At 36.8% G+C, this 20,169-nt stretch overlaps 1 protein-coding gene across 9 annotated transcripts in view; it reads right to left on the bottom strand.

Moving 5' to 3' along the window:
- LRP1B (LDL receptor related protein 1B) overlaps nt 1-20,169 on the bottom strand; it is a 2,140,503-nt gene that overhangs the window by 1,139,481 nt on the left and 980,853 nt on the right. For all 9 annotated transcript variants that reach the window (XR_007920674.2, XM_051849575.2, XM_051849574.2 and 6 more), the window contains one exon: nt 3,496-3,658. Coding sequence is in view for 8 of the 9 variants with exons in the window: in XM_051849575.2 (XP_051705535.2) it covers nt 3,496-3,658 (163 nt within the window). In the remaining variant the exon portion in view is untranslated. The remainder of the gene's footprint in view (nt 1-3,495; nt 3,659-20,169) is intronic.

Raw genomic sequence — 20,169 nt, 5'->3', positions numbered from 1 at the left:
AGTGACAGGTGAGATAAGAGATCTTCCCTCACCAGTTCCCTCATACCAATAGTTGTGATATATTTTCTCCTCCAACACCTTACAAGTATTTTTCCTTTATTCCTAGGCTATATCTATTTTTTTCTGATTTCCTTAGTTCATTTCTGTTACTGCATTATGGAATAAATCCTTTCAGGAGGGTCTTAGTAGAAAGAGAATGGGACTGGGACTGAAAAAGACATCATTGATGGGAAGATATAAAGGATAACTCTATTCATAATGATATCATCAGTGTTAGAAATATTAATAACAGGGAGGCTGACACTGTGGCATAACAGGTAAAGCTGCCACCTGCAGTGCCAGCATCCCATGTGGGTGTCGGTTCAAGTCCCAGCTGCTCCACTTCTGATACAGCTCTCTGCTAATGTGCCTGAGAAGGCAGATGAAGATGGCCCAAATCCTTGGGACCCTGCACCCATGTGGAAGAAGCTCCAGACTCCTGGCTTTAGATCAGCCCAGCTCCAGCCGTTGTGGCCATTTGGGAAGTGAACCAGAGGATGGAAGACCTCTCTCTCTCTTTCTCTCTCTGTCTCTCTCTCTCTCTGCCTTTCAAATAAATAAATAAATCATATAGAAATATTATCAACTATTTTTTGCAGCACCATGAAGAAACTCTACATATTGATCTTATTAAATCCATTCAACTATCTCACAGTATAGGGTCATCATTAGTCACATATTTACAATGAGAAAATAAAGGCATGGCTTTGGAAAACAAAGTGTTGTAGAGTGATAGAGTCAGGATTTGACCACAGGGAGAGTGAGCTCAGGTATTAAGTCCTAAACCATTAAAGAAACAGAAATGCTACTTCTTATATTAGTTGGACTATGATCCTAATGCTACCTTTCAACTCTAATAACTCCATAGAAATAATACTGGAAAGGATTTCAAGGAATCACTGGAAAGAAACACTGCTAACAATTTGAAGGAAAGGAGAAAATCTGGGAAATAGCCTCAACTAATGCATCGATATCAACATCTAGAAATGCAGAAGGTATTCACAAGTTTGATTTAAAAGTTGGAGACTGGTTTCAGGTCACAATCATAGTCCAGAAAAAATTTATAACATATTGAAATTATGAAGAACAAAAATACTTTTAAGTAGTAATGATAAGTCCATGGTAGTCTTTAGATTAAAAAGAGATAGAAGTTGAAAAAAGTGAAGTTTAAAGTATGACCAAGTAAAAGACCCCTTTTCAATGTGGGCTTTAGTAGTGTAAAGTACATCTCCCTCCATTCCAAGCGTATTAAGTTTAAACTCTAAGAGTTATGCCACATTATGAATACATTCCGACATTTCCTGAACTCAAGTTACAGAGGAAAGAACCTAAGATATATCATTCCATGTAATTAGCACAGGTAGGAAAGATTTTAGGGACAGAACCCTCCTCTTTGAGATCATGTTGAGTTATTCAAGCTGAAATGCGTCTAATTACCCAAGAGCATATCCAAACGTAGACGTTCATGGAAAAACCTTTTCTGTTCCTGCACAGACAGCATCATCACGTTATTCCAGCCAAATTTCTGACAACAAAAGGGAAGTATAATGTATTTGAAAGTGTTCTATTGTAAGCAGGCATATTTACAAAAGAAAAGAGCTTTCCTTCCTGATAGGTAAGATTCATGACTGAAAGTCTGTGCTAGAGAGATGGAGCAAACAAAATTTCCAAAGAACATTTTGTGATAAATGATACATGACAAAAGTGCATTTAAACAGTTACTAGGCCCAAAGGAATCCAGCCGAGAGTAAGGACAAACAATGTGTGGTTTTCTACTCCTAATTCCTTTTACCAAAAATGACAAAATATGATTCTTTCATATAATGACAGTGAAAAATAGGAAACCTGAGAACATGAAATATGTTGTTAAGAAAGAGAGATGGTGTTCGTGTATACTTCAGATTAGCACTTTTGTTTGAAAAGGGTCTCTGAGTCTTTAAGAATTGGGAAGGATACATAGCCGAAAGAAGGGGCGGGTGCAGCAACTTCACCTCTTTCCATTTTTGGCTAACAAGAGTGTCTCCTGGCTAATTTGAAATTCAGTTAACTCATCCAAGGAATAACACACAGGCAAATACATTTCTAAACAGTATGCCAAAAGATGTTGTTAGCACATTTGTAAATTTCCAATTCTTTCTTACTACCCTCTCCAACCACCCAAACAAATCAGTTTAAATACAACTTCTTTTTACTAATGTCTTCCAAAGCATCACTGCAGTCAGATTGAGTCAAGGAACCATCTGCCGCAAATACAAATAGAGCTCCATACAAGAATTATATTATACAGCCTCCGTAGCAAAGTTCTTACGTGCAAGCTGTTCTTGTCAAAATCAGAGCCATTGTGATGATGCATCTTAATATTCAATCAGACTTTAAGTAAAGAGTGACAAAAGTCCACATATGGATGACAGCTGTTTCCTCAGTAAATATTTTCCCATTGATTGAATGGAGGCTTATGGCAATATAGGATATGTTTCATCAGACACTTCAGCCCCAACTGCCTGAGGATGATTCAAATAGTAACAAGAACACAATTTCTGTGTTCAAATCTTTGCTACAACTTACATCTTCAAAAATAATGGCTTCTCCAAATAAAAGGAGATTATTCTTGACCGATAATTGGCAAAACCAATAAATCTATAGAAATTGCATATTTTCGTCTCTCATCCTCTAATAATACCATCATGACTACAAAATAATAACAAAATTCCTATATTGTTTTCTGCTCACATGAACAAAGTTGATAGAAATTTAAATCTTTTATGATTATATTTTGACAAATAAGGAACTATTTTAAAAGATTAATGACTATATTGTCTATGGAGGCTACATAAATCTTTTTTAACCAGTAAAGTGGCTTGCACAATTAAAAAGTTAGAAAATAGAGGATTGATTCTGTTGAGGAATTCACTAACTGCGTAATAGTGCTGGGTTTACATATCAACAGTTACTGAAGAAAAAAAAAAGAGTTAGTGTCTGAACTAACAAAAATATATATTTAATGTTTTCTAGTACCCTTAAACATATATTGTACCCATTTTAAAAATCCTGAATATTATGCGAGGCCTACGTATGCTAACAAGAGATCTTTCGAATAGCATTTCTGAATTTTGCTAACTAAAAGATACACAGATAAATATTTAAATGTCACTTCTCTTTAACTTAAAACTACCCTGAGACTCTTTGGTGACCAAAAAGCAGTCCCTGTGAGGGCAAAGGCTTGTTTGTGTCTAAGGGTAGGCCACACTATTGATTTATTAAAAATAGGTCATCCTCAGCTTCTACATGGTGAGAGACAGCCTTTTGATTCCTGCAATGCAGTTGTTAAAAATCAATTCTAAAAAAAATTGAAGGTTTATTCCATAGTCTTATTTTCCACAATTCTTGTCAGCCTCTAATCTTTTGTTTTTAATGGAAACTTTTTCAGATCAAACAGTGTACGGAAGAATATCTTACCCGGCTATTGGATCTACTGCTATTGCCTTAGGATTATGGAGCTCCAGGTCAATCAGGGTGACACACACAGACCCGTTGTAATTACAGACAAAGATGCGGTCACTGACATGGTCCACAAAATAGAGATTTCTGGTGAGCCAGTCAATCGCCATTTGTTGCACATCTGAAAAACACATACACAAAATCATTGAATCACAGGTGCAAATCTTACATCACAACCCAAAGAGAATGTAAGCCTAACTCAACCCTCACAGAGGGCATTTCCAAACTACAGACATTTTATAAGAATCTACAAAGATAATTTCCTGATGTACTAAAAGGAGTTGATTTACTTATGTAAAATCATGACTACCTCTTTGTATCTTTCTTGCTATCTGAAGATGGAGGATGACCTGGAGAAATGAGAGTTTCTAATCCCAATGTATAGATATTGACAATACAATCTTTCTCTTTTTACTTCCATTCAAAATAACTTATACAATCCAACGAACAACTGGTTTAATAGGACAGCTTTTAAGTTCAGCTATAGTGAACTTAAGGCAAACCTTGCTCTCAGGTAATCCTCTATTTAAAAAAAAATAAAGAGTTGAGCAAGTTAAAAGGATCTATAACATCCCTTTGCTTAAGAAAAAGCAACCAGGGGCAGCACAGAGGCATAGAGGGTAAAGCCACCACCTGTAATGCTGGCATCCCATAGTGCTGCCAGTTCCAGTCCCAGCTGCTCCACTTCCAGTCCAGTTCCCTGCCAATAAGCCTGGGAAAGCAACAGAGTATGGCCCAAGTGCTTCAGCCCCTGAGCCTAGATGGAAGTCCAGGATGAAGTGCCTGGTTCCCAGCTTCAGCCTGGCCCAACTCTGTCAGTTATGGCCGTTTGTGGAGTAAAACAGCGGATTGATGATCTCTGCCTCTCGGCCTCTGCCTTTCCTTCTCTGTTATTTGGACTTTCAAATAAATAAACAAATCTTAAAAAAAAAAAAAGCCAAAACTTGGAAATAAAGCCAAACGACAATGGATGGGTTCTTCCAATGGCATACATCTACAATGTAAAAAGGGCCTGCTCAAGGAATGATTAATTCTCCAGAGAAGTGCTTTCCATTAACACATTTTTTTTGGTGATGGAATTACTCCATGTTTAAGTGGTCCAAGACAGTGGCCACTAGCAAAATGTGTCTATTGAGCACTTAACAATTGGCAACTGTGACTAAGAAGCTAAATCTTTATTGCATTATTTTAATTAATTTAAATTCAGAATCATATAATATAGTGGCTACTATGGATACTGCTGCTCTAGAAGAACGTATTCTATGTTTGACTTGAGTAATTTCTGTTTGAGCGAATCTATACACTATGAAATTGCATGTTAACGTCTGGTGGAAAAAAACAACCACAAATGTTATGATTTAATTTCCCCATGAGACAGTAACATTTTTATACCTAACCTATAAATCTCTTTTAAACCTCTTTTTCTTTAAAATACTCATCAATATCCAATTTTTTTAATGCTCTTGGAAAGAGCAACTTTGATCTCTTTTCTTCAATAATGCATAAATCAATTTTAACTCATGTTTATTCTGGATTTTTATGACATTCACACTTTTAAATTTTGAAAATTACAATAGTCTCTTGTCCATATGTTATATGGTATATAAGTTATAAGATCCCCAGTTGATTTCCGAAAGCTTGAATAACATTAAATGCTGTATTCCAATACTGACACATCATTATAATATTCCTTTATGAATTGGTCATAGTAAGACATTAATAAAATCTGATGGTAAATAGAACTAATTATGTACTCCAGAAACCATTTTCTGACTATGGGGTATTTCTCTGTCTTTCAAAATATTGATTATTATATTATGTTGGTTGTGATTGACCACAGGTAACTAAACCATGGAAGGCAAAATGTAAACAAGAGGGAACTATTGTGTACTTTGATTCTTCCTTGCTTGAACCTAGTATGGATCATAATTCATTGACTAAACAGAATAAGACAGCACAGAAAAGGCTACTCCCAAATGTGTTACTTTGGCCTATTGAATATTTCATGCTAAAGGAATTTGAGAAAAGTAAGTGCAAGAAGGTCTCTCTGTTCTTCCCCTTACACCTAGACAAACTCCTAAGATCTTCATGTGGGAGATGCCTTCCCTATGCCCGCAGGAAAGGAACATCCTAACATCTGAAGACAGAGGGACTTTGAGAGGAATCTGAATGAACTGGCCTTGCTCAATTTCTTCTCCGTTATTATCCACAACTCATATCTATGTCCAATCATGTTTTGCCATGAATTTCTACCTTTCACTAGAACTAGTAACAACAACAAAAATTCACAATCTTTACTTTTGTTTTCATTTACTTATGAAGGTTCCTTTCACATGTAAAATTTATATTAAATAAATGTATATACTTTTCTTTAATCTGTCTTTTGTCTGATTTGCCTGGTCCCAGCTGATGAAACTAAGATAGTAGGGGAAGAGATTATTTTTCCTTTTCTGTTCTGTGCTTCAAAATGCTCACTCACAAGCATGCTGCTTTAGTGATTGATGTTCTCTCAACAGAAAAACTAACAAAGATGCATGTGTTGTTGCATTATCATTCATAATGGTGCATTGTCACTGGAAGGTAGAGAAAGGATCTACATAGTGGGAATTTTTGTCATGTCCTACAAGTGTAAGGAGAAAGTGGATATTTTAATTCATGGGATAAAGACTCACGTCATTGATCATAGTTTCATTCCTGGATCACACAGCCATTATGGAATCATAAACATTTAAATGTTCCTTAAATTCCAAGAAGCTTTTTTTGCAACAAGTCCGAAAACAAGGATTTTTAGAAATTTGAATTATTTCTGTCTTCAAAAATCTGAAATGTAGGTTTTGTTTTGTTTTTGAGTCTTTTTGCAATATTATAGCAGTTGGAGCTCAGAACCCACTGTTTCAAATGTCTTTTTAAATACCTTTGGTTCAGATAAAGCATGTGCCAGAGTCCATTCAATGACCCATCCCTCATGCTGGGTATACAGTTGCCTTAGTCTTTGCAATTGTAATTTCAGACAAAGGAGCAGTTTGACAGCATTCAAACCTTCTTTCAACTCTGTCATTTCAGAAAGTTTCTCTGCTATTGAAACAATAGCTATTGTTAACAACTATCCAAGTTCGAATCAGTTAAGTCTATAAAGAGGCTGATTAGCCAAATACTTAGCAATTGTCAAGAACTGGCTTTATTTATTTTTGTTATAGTTGAAGCTTCTGTCTGCTCTCAAGGTAATATGTATCAAGACTGTAGACATTAGACAAATAATTTACACAAGGTTCAGAAAATGATATCCCAAAGTATGATATACTTTAAGTAGAAGAAACTGGAGGGATTCAAAAGCAAAATCTCTCTATGAACTTTCTTTACCTCCTGTGTCATATCCCTTTTTTCTCCTCTGATGCAAATCATAGAAACTAAAATCAGTCTTCTCCCAGGCAGGTCATAGAAACCAGAAATCCTGTTCCCCAAAGCAAGCCATAAATCCAAGAATTATTACTCTAACCTTCCCTTACATTTCTGTGTAGAGGTGGGTCATAAAGAAATCCCCTGACATACCTTGATCCAGAGGGATCTTGCCCCATACCAAGGAGGCAGACATGCCACACAGAGGTCAAGAAGAACTGGAACAAGTAGGCCTTGGGAGCTTTATTCCCTCAGTTCATCAACATTAGATCAGCTCTCTCCCCCCTTTTTAACCTGATCAATTCTACACCACTGTACATTATTCTTTGAAATCATGTATAATAACAACAGCTTTCCCTGGGTCTTTAGGTCTTCATTTCTGAAGACTTTGGTGTCATTTAAAACTTTCTTAAATAAATTTGACATGCTTTCCCCTGTTAACTCAGTTTTTATCATAGCAGTGTCAGATGTGGCACTTATAATGGGTAAGGAAAGGTATGAGACATTTCTGCCCTAGCAATACATGGAGGGGAAGGAGGGAGAGAAAGGAGGAGAGAGAGTGAGAGCGAGCGAGATGGAGAGAATATGAACTGAACAGATTTAGTTAGTTTTCAACTAGCATAGAAGCCAAGATCTTTAAGTCTGAATTATTTCTCTGCCTTCAGAAAACTGGAAATGATTTGGGCATTTTATGAAATAGGTGATTTTCTAGAAAAAATTCAATATTTCTTATTTTGCTTTAATGAAATAAAGTTTATAGGAAATTACTGAAGATAACCATAATCCTTTTATGATATTACTAAAAAAATACTCTAAACTTTTAATCATACCCATACGGCTTTACTGTCACTAGAACAAAGTTTTAAATGTGCTTGGTATTTCATTTCTCTAGTTACTATTTATTATTACTTCAAGCAAAATTCAGTGGGATTTTGATCTCTTGATTCCTTTAAAATGTCTTGTATTTTGTTTGGTCAATGAGAATTTCCTAACTGCCAAATGTTACTTCCCTCTTCCTATCTGTAGTCTCTGAAATTATTGATACCTTGCTTGAAATACAAGATAAATCTATCAATACTAGCAGTAATTTAAAAGAATAAAGAATACTGAAAGCATTTAAAATCTTACAAAATAATATACAACATAGTTATTAACCATGTTTTTAAAACTTATTATTTATTAAGTCCAATAACATTATGTGGTACCCAGTGAAAATTAACTGAAATGAAAGTTCAAAAATAAAAATATAAATGAAGAACACTTATAATAATTCATAATTAGTTAAAAATGATGCATCAGGTTTTCTATCTTGTCATAAAGCAAGTAATTAGCCATCAGAGTTGATGAATGTGAAAGAGAAACCCTTTAAGTTCAGGAAAAAACAATCTGTGCTTAGTGTTAAGGACTGAATTGTGTCCTCCCCAAATTATATGTAGTAGTTCTAATTCCCAGAACTTCTAAAAGTAGCCATATTTGGAGATAATTTCTCTCAGAACAACATGAAGTGAAAAGTGTAGCCATTAGGGTCACTCTCACCTGACACGATGGGTGTCCTTACAAAATGAGAAAATTAGAACGCACAACACCAGAGGGCCATGTGGAGAAAAGGCCATGTGAGAACATAACAAGATGATGGTCCCTGAACACCAAAGAGGTGTCAGGACTTGATCTTAGCCTTTTCATTCTTCAGAACTCTAAGAAATTACTGTTGTTAGAGCTACAACTGATCTTTTCTTAGGACAGCACTAGGAAACTAATAAACCTACTCAAGCATTGTTTTAGAGAGGAGTCCAAGCCACAAAATTGTTGAGAACAAAAGTCAAAATCTTGCTAAGGGAAAAATAGAAAAGGGATATCTGTGTGGGCTTTCAGTGTCAACATAATCCATTGTATTTTAGGCCCTTGCAAAGATTCAGTAATTCTCTTGGTAAATACAACTTTGTTTACTTAACAAGTTAATGCTGGCTAGATCTCATCCTATATGAATTTATATATCAATTTATAGATGGATAAACTGCAAATTTGTATTATACCAATAAATTTAGAAATGATTTCCAACTGGTGGAAAAGATAATCCTAAAGTTTGTACTTCTACTGCCCAGTAAAACATTAATCAATTTTATAACTAACTGAATTCTTTTGTAAACACTCTTTTATTTCCTTAATTATAAACATTCCAGTCTCTTCTCCTTTGAATCAGCTTCACCATTCTGCTGGTTCTCTTACTAAAAGGTCCTATGATTCCTTGACACATATTCACTACATATTTGCCTATTCTTTAAAATTTTTTGGAAATTATATATTGACAAATGCTAGTACTTTATTTCTTCTTTATTTATTATGTATTTGATATTCAACCAGCCAGAAGTAGAAAATTTCTATATCTGTAAGAATCAGAAAGACAACATAAGTACGCACACTTGTTAACAGAGACTATGGTAATTCTAGCTGATGAGTAGGAAGTATGCACCTATCAAAAGGTGGCAGCATCACCTGCAGCTGCTTGTTTTGATAGAAAATTGCTTAATTGTTTCACAGAAGCTCAAAGGTTGGCTTTCTGTATTTCATTTGAAATCTTTCAGTTTTTAAATATGATAAACTAATTTTTAAAAGTTTTAAAGTATTTTGTATATCAGGCAAAACTTGTCTGGAACCACATTGGATCAAGGCCACTAGTATTATTACACTCAAGCAAAGCAAACATTGTTTATTCTTCAGTTGGACCTAGCCCTGTGATTAAAAATACCTACTGCAAAGGTTACTATCATCCATAAAGTTCCTGGGCTTATATTACATAAACACAAGGTCTACCTTGGGAAGTGCTCAGGGAATTAAATTAAATAACAAATGTTAAGAATATAGTGCAGTGACATATAGTAGGTGTTCCAAACATAACAGGTGCTTCCTAGAAGGAACTAAAGGACCTTACTTTTTTGATGTGTAGTTTTGTGCCTGCTTGTGATATGAATAAGAAAGGATTACAAGAAAATAGTATAGTACTAGGTAAAGCATTAAGTAATTATAAAACAGACATTCAAATAGGTTAGATGGTTTTTATATATGTCTACATATTGTCTGATACTACTGCTTTCCAGAGGTGGACCAAGTTCTTTTCTTGAATGTGGACTGTTTGCTGTGTCTTTCCTTTCTAGCAATAAGAATGCAGAACTGATGGACTCAGACTTCTGAGGTTAAGTCATAAACCACATGATAATTTCCCATTTTATCATTTCTTTCTTTGACATACTCACTCTGGTAGAAATCAGATGTCATTCTCTGAGGACACTCAAGTAGCCCCATGCACAGGTCCTTGTTGCAAGGAAATTATGACTCCTGCTGCTACCATAAGTGTGAGCTTGGATGTCAACCTTCCAAACCCAGTTAAAAAATTCCATGATTACATTTCAGTACAATATCTTTTTTTAACAGCTTTTCATTTGAAAGGCAGAGTGACAGAGTGAGGGAGATAAAGACAGAGAGGGAGAGAGAGGTCTTCTATCTGTTGGTTCACTCCCCATGTGGTCACAACCACTATGACTCAGCCAGGCCAAAGCAAGGAGCCAGGAAGACCATTTGGGTCTCCCACTTGGATGCTAGGGGTCCAAGGGCTTGGGTAATCTCCTACTGCTTTTCCAGCCATATTGGCAAGGCGCTGGATAGAAAGCAGAGCAGCCAGGACTTGAACCAGCACTCTGATATGGGAGGCTGGCTTCACAAGCAGTGGCTTAACACACTGTGCCACGCCTCCTAGCCAACATCTTGATTGCAATTGATTGAGCCACTCCTGAATTTCTAACCCATAGAAAATGTGAGAAAACAGATACCTGCCTTTTTTTAAAGCCACTAAATCTTGGAGCAATTTGTTATACAGCAAAAGATAATGAATGTAATGGTCAAGTCATTGCAGTTTTAAAAAATGGATTTTTTTTGACATCATAGCCATTGGATATAAATTTGAGACCTATATCTAAATGAGACTAGCTCCTACACTAGTAGCTGTCTTGATTACTTTAAGTGATCCATGGTGTACCTCTAACGCTGAAAACACAAGATATTCTACAAACATCGATATATGAACCCCAGGAGATTTGAATTCTTGAAGATTTCTGTTCTATTTTTAAAAAGTATGTTCTTGTGTTGAAACTGTCATGTTTGGGCATGATCAAGGCTGGGATACTGCCTATAGTCCCATTCTGGAGAAGGGAGGAGTTAGTTGTAGTTGATAAAATAGACAAAATCAAACTTGAAAGCATTATTGGTCAGAGAAGCTATTCTAAGAGGGACAATGTTTGACTGAAGCACAGAAGGACAAGATTATGCTAGTCATATGGAGATCTGGGGATAGGGCATAACAAGCAGAATGAGTGTATCATGTTCTGAAAATGAGGACCAGGAATAAAAGTTGCCAAACCATGGCTAATATATGAGAAAATGCAGGGAAAAGAGGTAGCAGAGATAGGAGTGTATAAACTATGATAGATAAGTGAATTGTATAATAATTATATTGTAAAGTCAGTAAATAATTTGATAAAAAGTGATTTATTTGCATCATATAATCAATCACATGATTTAATCAAACACTCCACCAGTGTATATGGTCAAGAACAGCACTGTCCATTCTATTACTCTCTAAGGTATCCGAATTATTTTACCTACTTCACTTGTGTTTATTTATTCCCATATAATGTTTATACTAGTATTTTTAAGTTTTTAAAATTTGAATATGATCTATTGATTTTCTAGATATGACTAGGATTTTATTCCTTATATCCTTACACACACACACACACACACACACTTTCTTTCTCCATAACTTCTCACAATCTCAATTTTTAGTTAATATTCAGTCTTTATATAATTATGACTATATACATCTTTGCTGATAGGTGAGAAAGTACTTTAATATGATTACATCTCCTTCCTTAAACAACTTTGATTTTTTAAGACTAAATTGCCTTTTCTCCAAGTTTTCTTTTTTCCCCAATTTATCATTAAATAACTCTGAATAATTGAATATTATTGAATAACTCTGTAAAGAATTCTGACCTCCAGGCCGGCGCTGTGGCATAGTGGGTAAAGCCACTATGTGCAGTGCCGACATCCCATATAGGGGCAGGTTTGAGTCCTGGATGCTCCACTTCCAATCCAGCTCTCTGCCTTGGCCTGGGAAAGCAGTACAAGATGGGCCAAATTCTTGGGCCCCCGCACATATGTGGGAGACCTGGAAGAAGCTCCTGGTTTCAGAACGGTGCAGCTCTGGTCGTTGCAGCAAACTGGGGAGTGAATTAGCAGATGGAAGACCACTATCTCTCTCTGCCTCTCCTCTCTCTGTGCAACTCTTTCAAATAAACAAATAAGTCTTTAAAAAGAAAAAGAACTCTGACCTCTCCAAATTAAAAAAACTTGGTGTTCTATAAATGGTTTTGTTATTTTTGCTGTTTTACTTTTTAATATTTTTGCTCTTTTAACATTTATTTATTTGAGAGGAAGAGAAACAGAAACATAAAGAGATGGAGTGGGGTCAGGGGGCAGTGTTCCTCTCCACTGATTCACTCCCCTGATGCCATTGTAGGATTAGGCCAGGCCAAAGCCAGCAGACAAGAACTCAATCCAAGTCTCTCATGTGTGGGGCAAGGACTCAACTACCTGAACCATCATCTGCTGTCTCCCGGGTTCTGAACTGGCAGGAAGCTGTAATCAGGAGCAGGGCAAGGACCCAATTTCAAGTACTCTGATATAGGATAGGGATGCCCTAACTAGTGGCTTTAAAGTTACAGCAAATACCTGCCATGCTTATTTTTTCAAGAAAAATCTTTGTTTGAGTGGCAGAATGACATGAGAGGGAATAGGAGAAGATGTAGAAGAGCTAGGAACTCCATCCAGATCTCCTACATGAGGGGCAGGAACTCAAGTCCGTGAGCCTTTATCTGCTCCTTCCCAGTCACATAAGCAGGAAGTTGGATCAGAAGTGGAACAGCCAAGTCTCGATCTGGTGCTCTGATATGGGATGTCAGCAACACACAGTGGCAGTTTACTCCACTGTACCATGGCACCCGTCTCCTTGTTTTACACTTTTTAATTTATTTTTAAGTTTGATTTAAGGTACACAAATTTCACACATTTCATCTATACAGACTTAGGAACTTTGATCATTTCCGCTATACCCTCCCTCCTGCCCATGCTCCCACTCTTCTCTCCCCTCTCTTTCTCATTCCCACTTTAAATTTTCACAAAGATCCATTTTCAGTTTGCTTTGTACTTATAAGATTAACCATATAATAAGTAAAGAGTTCAACTAATAGTATGGGGGGCACTATTCCTTAACAGTATAGACAAGAGCTATAAACAATCATTGAATCTCAAATTGTCAAATTCACTCCTATACATTACATTTTAGGTACCACAGATCAGGGAAAACTTATTGCATTTGTCTTTTGGGGACTGACTAATTTCACTAAGTGTAATGGCTTCCAGTTCCATTTATGCTGTTGTGAAAGACAGGATTTCATTTTTTTTACTGCTAACTAGTATCCTATAGCGTATGCATGCAATAATTTCTTTATCCAGTCATCAGTTGGACATCTAGGCTGATTCTATATCTAAGCTACTATGAATTGAGCTGCAAAGTACATGAGGGTACAGTTAATTCTCTCATATGCTGATTTCATTTCATTTTATTTGGGTAAATTCTCAGGAATGGGATTGCTGGGTCATATGGTAGATCTATTTTCAGATCTCTTAAGAATCTCAATATTGTCTTCCACAATGGCTGTACCAGTTTACAATATCACCAACAGTGGATTAAGCGAACTTTTTTCCCCCAAATCCTCACCAGCATTTATTGTGTGTTGATTTCCATATGAGAGCCATCCTAAATGGGGTGCAGTGAAACATCACACGGTGGTTTTTCATTTGCAATTCCCTGATAGCTAGAAATTCTGAGCATTTTTTCACATGTCTGTTGGCCATTTGTATATTCTCTGGAAAAATGCCTGTTCAAATCCTTTGCCCATTTCTTAACTGGATTGTTTGTTTTCTGTGGTTGAATTTCTTGAGCTCTTGACGGTTTCTGATATTAATTCTTTATCAGTTGCAAACTTTGTAAATATTTTCTCCTATTCTTTTGGTTGACTTTTCACTTTGCTGAATGTTTATTTTACAGTGCAGAAGCCACTCAGCTTGCCCATTTGTCAATTTTGGCATTGACTGCCTGTGCTTCTGGGGTCTTTTCCAACAAGTCTTTTCCTATGCCAATGTCTTACAGGGTATCACCAATGATCTATAGTAATTTGATGGTTTCGGGTTATAGATGTATGTCTTTGATCCAATTTGAGTGGATTCTTGTGTAAGGTGTAAGGTAGGGGTTTTGTTTCATAGTTCTGCATGCACAGATCCTTTTTTCCCAACACCACATGCTATTCTCCACTTTCAGTCTATATCGGCTTGCTCCATAACCATGGTCTTAAGATTTTCTTTTATTAGTCCAGCTACTTACTGCTTCTGAAATGAAATCTCCTAATTTCTGCCAAAGTAGTGGGTAAGAATTTTCCTGACTATTAGAACTGCAATAGGGAACCTAGAAGCCTAAATATTCTTAAACCAGGTAATCCTCTTACCCCTTGTCCCATCCTATACCTCCACCTTCAGAGGCTCCCAGGTTTTCCAGTTCTTAAGACTGTCTCAGGTAGTCATAGAATTCCACCTGCACTCACTTAACAAAGAAGAGAAGTATAAAAACTAATTCACTTACGATTAATCATTTGCACCTTACTGTCCCATGTTGTCTCACCTTGTCTCTTTTCACTTTCTCTTGTTATTTCTGGGTTGATACATACAAAGAAAATTCTTTACCATATTTATACTGATTTTGCAGAAAGAACAAATATAATGAATATTTTTGTCCTATATACATCAGTTAATGGAATGTCTAACGACAGTTTCAAGAGGGAATTGAGATATCTGTTCAGTCTTAAAACGATCATTCCAGTTGCTGTGTAGCCAAGAGGTAAAATCTGAGAAGAGGCACTCAGTTATGATAACTCGCACTTTCCAAGAGGAAGATGTGTAGCTTCATAGCAGAGGTGAAGTTATGTGGCCAACCCTTACACATTCCCTTAATCATAAAATACATAAACATAAATAGAGATATATTGAAGTTACATTCCAACTTTAAGAAAGAAGTGAAGAATCATAGCCGAAAGTCTGCATACATTGCAAATCCAAATGCCAATTATCAATTAAATACCAAATACCAAGTACTTCTATTCTTATCATATATTATGAATATTTTAAATGGTGATCTTCATTTCCATAATGTTCCCTCAATCCAAGATATTTTAAAGTATTTTAAGGTAATAATGAAACCTATCTTGTTTACCTTGATTTATGTATCTCTTCAATGGTTTCAGTGGGAAATTAATATTTAAATTTTATACCACATTTCTTTGCAAGAAGATTTGAAACATCTATAAAATGATATAATTGCATTTACTTTTACTTTATTGTCACCATAATGTCTATTGAGAAGCATACACTCACATTAATCCTATGTGATATTAAACAAACCAAGTTGAGAAAAACAAAGGCTCTGTCTATTTGTACAATAATGAAAATGCTATTACAGAAGTTCAGTGAATGTATACTGTGGATAGGCTTATCTTTAGTCATGAACAGACGCTGAAGAACATTATAGAGCCTTTCCTTCCTTGTTTCACTCATGAAATATTGTATCATTATAGGCCCCAATCTTATTTCTTGTATGGATGAAATGTCACGAAAAAGAACATCATGGATACTTCTGAATATGAGCTGTCAGATAGGTGTTCATCAAAACTATGCCTGAATTTATGCAAAAGAAAAGGAAGTGCTTCTTGCATGAGATGTTTAATCCACACTAGGTCATTTTATACTGTCCTGGATGGCCTTATGTGTTTTATATTTCAGAACTAGATTGTCATTTGATTTTGAGAAAAGCACTGATTTCAAATGTTCAAAAGTAGCTGTTTTATAAGTAACACACTATGACAATGTAAACTACAAAGCAATGTGTTCTTTTTTTAAACTTTTATTTAATAAATATAAATTTCCAAAGTACAACTTTTGTTTTATAGGGGCTTATTCCCCCCAAAACCTCCTTCCCACCGGCAACCATCCCATCTTCCACTCCCTGTCCTATCCCATTCACATCAAGATTCATTTTTAATTATATTTATATACAGAAGATCAATTTAGTATATGTTAAGTAAAGATTTCAACAGTTTGCACCCACACAGAAACACAAAGTGTAAAATACTGTTTGAGTACTAGTTTTGCCGTTAATTCACATAGTACAACACATTAAAGACAGAGATCCTACATGGGGAGTAAGTGCACTGTGACTCTTGTTGATTTAACAATTGACACTCTTGTTTATGGCGTCAGTAATCATCCAAGGCTCTTGTTACGAGTTGCAAAGGCTATGGAAGCCTTTTGAGTTGGCTAACTCCTATCTTATTTAGACAAGGTCATAGTCAAAGTGGAAGCTCTCTCCTCCCTTCAGAGAAAGGTACCTCCTTCTTTGATGGCCCATTCTTTCTGCTAGAATCTCACTCACAGAGATCTTCCATTTAGGTCATTTTTTTTTTTTTTGCCACATTGCCTTGGCTTTCCATGCCTAAAATACTCTCGTGAGCTTTTTAGCCAGATCTAAGTGCCTTAAAGGCTAATTCTGAGGCCAGAGTACTGTTTAGGGCATCTGCCATTCTATATGTATCTGCTGTGTATCCCGTTTCCCATGTTGGATCATTCTCTCCTTTTTAATTCTATCAATTAGTATTAGCAGATACTAGTCTTGTTTATATGATACCTTTGACTCTTAATCCTATCATTATGATCAATTATAAACTGAAACTGACCACTTTGACTAGTGAGATGGCATTGGTACATGCCTCCTTGATGGTACTGATTTGGAATCCCCTGGCACGTTTCTAACTCTACCATTAGGAGTAACTCCGATTGAGCATGTGCCGAACTGTACACCTCCTCCCTCTCTTATTTTCACTCTTATATTTAACAGGGATCACTTTTCAGTTAAATTTAAACACCTAAGAATAATTGTGTGTTAATTAAAGAGTTCAACCAATGGCATTATGTAGAAAAAATACTAAAAGGAATAAAGTAGTAAGTTGTTCCTCGACAGAACACAAGGGCTGATCAAGTCATTGTTTGTCATGGTGTCCATTTCACTTCAACAGGTTTCCTGTTAGGTGCTCAGTTAGTTGTCACTGATCAGTGTTCATTCAGGAGCATGTTGTTCAGTCTCCATGTGTTTGCATATGCTCTAGGGATTCCTGAGTTGCTAATTTCCAACTTCATTCCATGTGGTCTGTGAAGCTGTATGATATGATTCCAATTCTTTTTAATTTGCTGAGACTTGCTTTATGGCCTAGTATGTGGTCAATCCTAGAATAGGTTCCATGTACTGCTGAGAAGAATGTGTATTCTTTAAGTGTAGGATGAAAGTTCTGTAGATATCTGTTAGATCCATTTGGGCTATAGTGTCTGCTGTTTCCTTGTTGATCTTCTGTCCAGTTGATCAGTCTATTGCTGAAAGTGGAGTATTGAAGTCCCCCAGTACTAATGTATTGGAGTCTAAGTCTCCCTTTAAGTCGTTTAACATATCTTTTAAATAAACTGGTGCCCTGTAATTAGGTGTGTATACATTTATAGTAGTTATATCTTCCCGTTGAATTGATCCCTTAATCATTATGTAGTGACCCTCTTTGTCTCTCTTAACAGTTTTTGTGTTAAAGTTTATTTTGTCTGATATTAAGATGGCTACGCCAGCACTTTTTTGGTTTCTGTTGGCATGGAATATCTTTTTCCAACCTTTCACTTTCAGTCTGCATGCATCTTTGTTGGAAAGATGTGTTTCTTGTAAGCAGCAAATTATGGGTTTTGTTTTTTAATCCATTCAGCATGTCTGTGCCTTTCAACTGGAAAGGTGAGGTCATTTACATTCAATATGACTATTGATAAGTAGTGACTTTGCCCTGCCATCTATCCAAAGATATTTCTAATATATACTTTGAACTTCGTGTGATCTTTTACTGGGAGTTTTTCTTCCTTTACCTTTGTTTGTATTGATGGCCATGTTTCTGTGTTTCTGTGTGTAATAGATTTTTTTTTTTTTTACAGGCAGAGTGGACAGTGAGAGAGAGAGAGAGAGAGAGAGAGAAAGGTCTTCCTTTTTTGCCGTTGGTTCACCCTCCAATGGCCGCCGCGGCCGGCGCACCACGCTGATCCGATGGCAGGAGCCAGGTACTTATCCTGGTCTCCCATGGGGTGCAGGGCCCGAGGTTTTGGGCCATCCTCCACTGCACTACTGGGCCACAGCAGAGAGCTGGCCTGGAAGAGGGGCAACCGGGAAAGAATTCGGTGCCCCAACCGGGACTAGAACCCGGTGTGCCGGCGCCACAAGGTGGAGGATTAGCCTAGTGAGCCGTGGTGCCGGCCGTGTGATACATCTTTAAGCATCTTTTGCAGGGCTGGATGAGTGGTGATAAATTCTTTCAATTTCTGTTTGCTGTGAAAGGTCTTTATTTCACCTTCATTCACAAATGAGAGCTTTGCCGGATGTAATATGCTGGGATGCCAGTTTTTTTCTCTTAGAACTTGGGCTATATCTCGCCATTCCCTTCTAGCCTGTAAGGTTTCTGATGAGAGGTCTGCTGTGAGTCTTATTGGATCCTCTGAGAGTAATCTGATGTTTCTCTCTTGCACATTTTAGAATCTTTTCTTTATGTTTCACTGTGGTGAGTTTAATTACAACGTGTCGTGGTGAGAATCTCTTCTGGTCATGTTTATTGGTGGCTTCTATGTAATTCCTGTACTTGGATGACTCTTTCCTTCTCTAAACCTGGGTTGTTTTCTGCTAGTATCTCACTAAAAAGGCCTTCAAACCCTTTTTCCCTCTCCATGCCTTCAGGAACTCCTAGAACCCGAATGTTGTTTTTTGTTTTTTGTGTTTTTTTTTTTTTTTTTAATAGTATCCTGTAGGGTCGGCATCATGGCTCACTTGGCTAATCCTCCGCCTGTGGCACTGGCACCCTGGATTCTAGTCCTGGTTGGGGCACTGGGTACTAGACCCAGTTGCTCCTCTTCCAGTCCATCTCTCTGCTGTGGCCTGGGAGGGCAGCGGAGGATGGCCCAAGTGATTGGGTCCCCGCACCCACATGGGAGACCGGGAGGAAGTACCTGGTTCCTGGTTTTGGATCAGCACAGCGCCGGCCATAGTGGTCATTAGGGGAGTGAACCAATGGAAGGAATACCTTTCTCTTTGTCTCTTTCTCACTGTCTATAACTCTCTGTCTCTCTCTCTCTCTCTCTCTCTCTCTCACTGTCTAACTCTGACCTGCAAAAAGTTAAAAAAAAATAGTATCCTGTAAAATCTCAACAATATTTTTTTGATTTCTAATTTCCTCTTTTTTTTTTTTTTTTTGGTTTGACTGTATACTTTCCTTTGCTCTCTCTTCTAAGTCTGATATTCTCTCTTCTATCTCACTGATTCTGTTTTTAAGGTTCTCAAATGTGTTTTTCATTTGTTCTATTGAATTCTTCATTTCATTTTTATTTCTCTTCAGTATCTCAATTTCATGTTCAACTAAATTCCTCATTTCATTTTGATTCCTCCTTAAGATTTCATTTTCATGAGACTTGAATTTCTTCTATCTCATCATCTTCATAATCTTATATTGGAGTGTCAATTCATTTGGGAGTGTCATGTTGTCTTCCTTGTTCTTGTTTCCTCGGTTTCTGCATTTGCTGTTTGGCATTGTGGAGATATTCTTTGGTTTCTTCTTCTTCTTCTTTTTTTTTTTTTTTTTTTTTTTTTCACTGTGGTGGCTTTTCTCGTTATACTATGTCTCTAGATTAAGTGGACTGTCTGCTTTTGGTGAATCTTTAGAGGCTTGTGGTGGGTGTGGCCAGAGAGCTCTGTTCAGTTCTTCTGGGTTAAGTCTGTGCCAAATGTGACACACCCAGGTTTAGCATGGTCAATCTCTCTCTCTCTCTCTCTTTTTTTTTTTTTATTCAGGAAGGAAGTAATTCCACTCAGCTGAGCTCTTCTCCTTGATGGCAATCAGTGCCTGAGCACTATCCCTGGTGGGTATAATGTTCATCTGCTCTGTCCCAAGGACCACACAAAGGATCTGTGCAGTCCTCAGTGTAAGCTCAGATTCCCCTGCAATGTCTCTCACC

This window comes from Oryctolagus cuniculus, chromosome 3 (assembly GCF_964237555.1).
Source record: "Oryctolagus cuniculus chromosome 3, mOryCun1.1, whole genome shotgun sequence".
NCBI classification, from domain to species: Eukaryota; Metazoa; Chordata; class Mammalia; order Lagomorpha; family Leporidae; genus Oryctolagus; species Oryctolagus cuniculus.
Note: the sequence above shows the minus strand (reverse complement) of the source record. Positions and strands in the feature narration are given on the sequence as shown.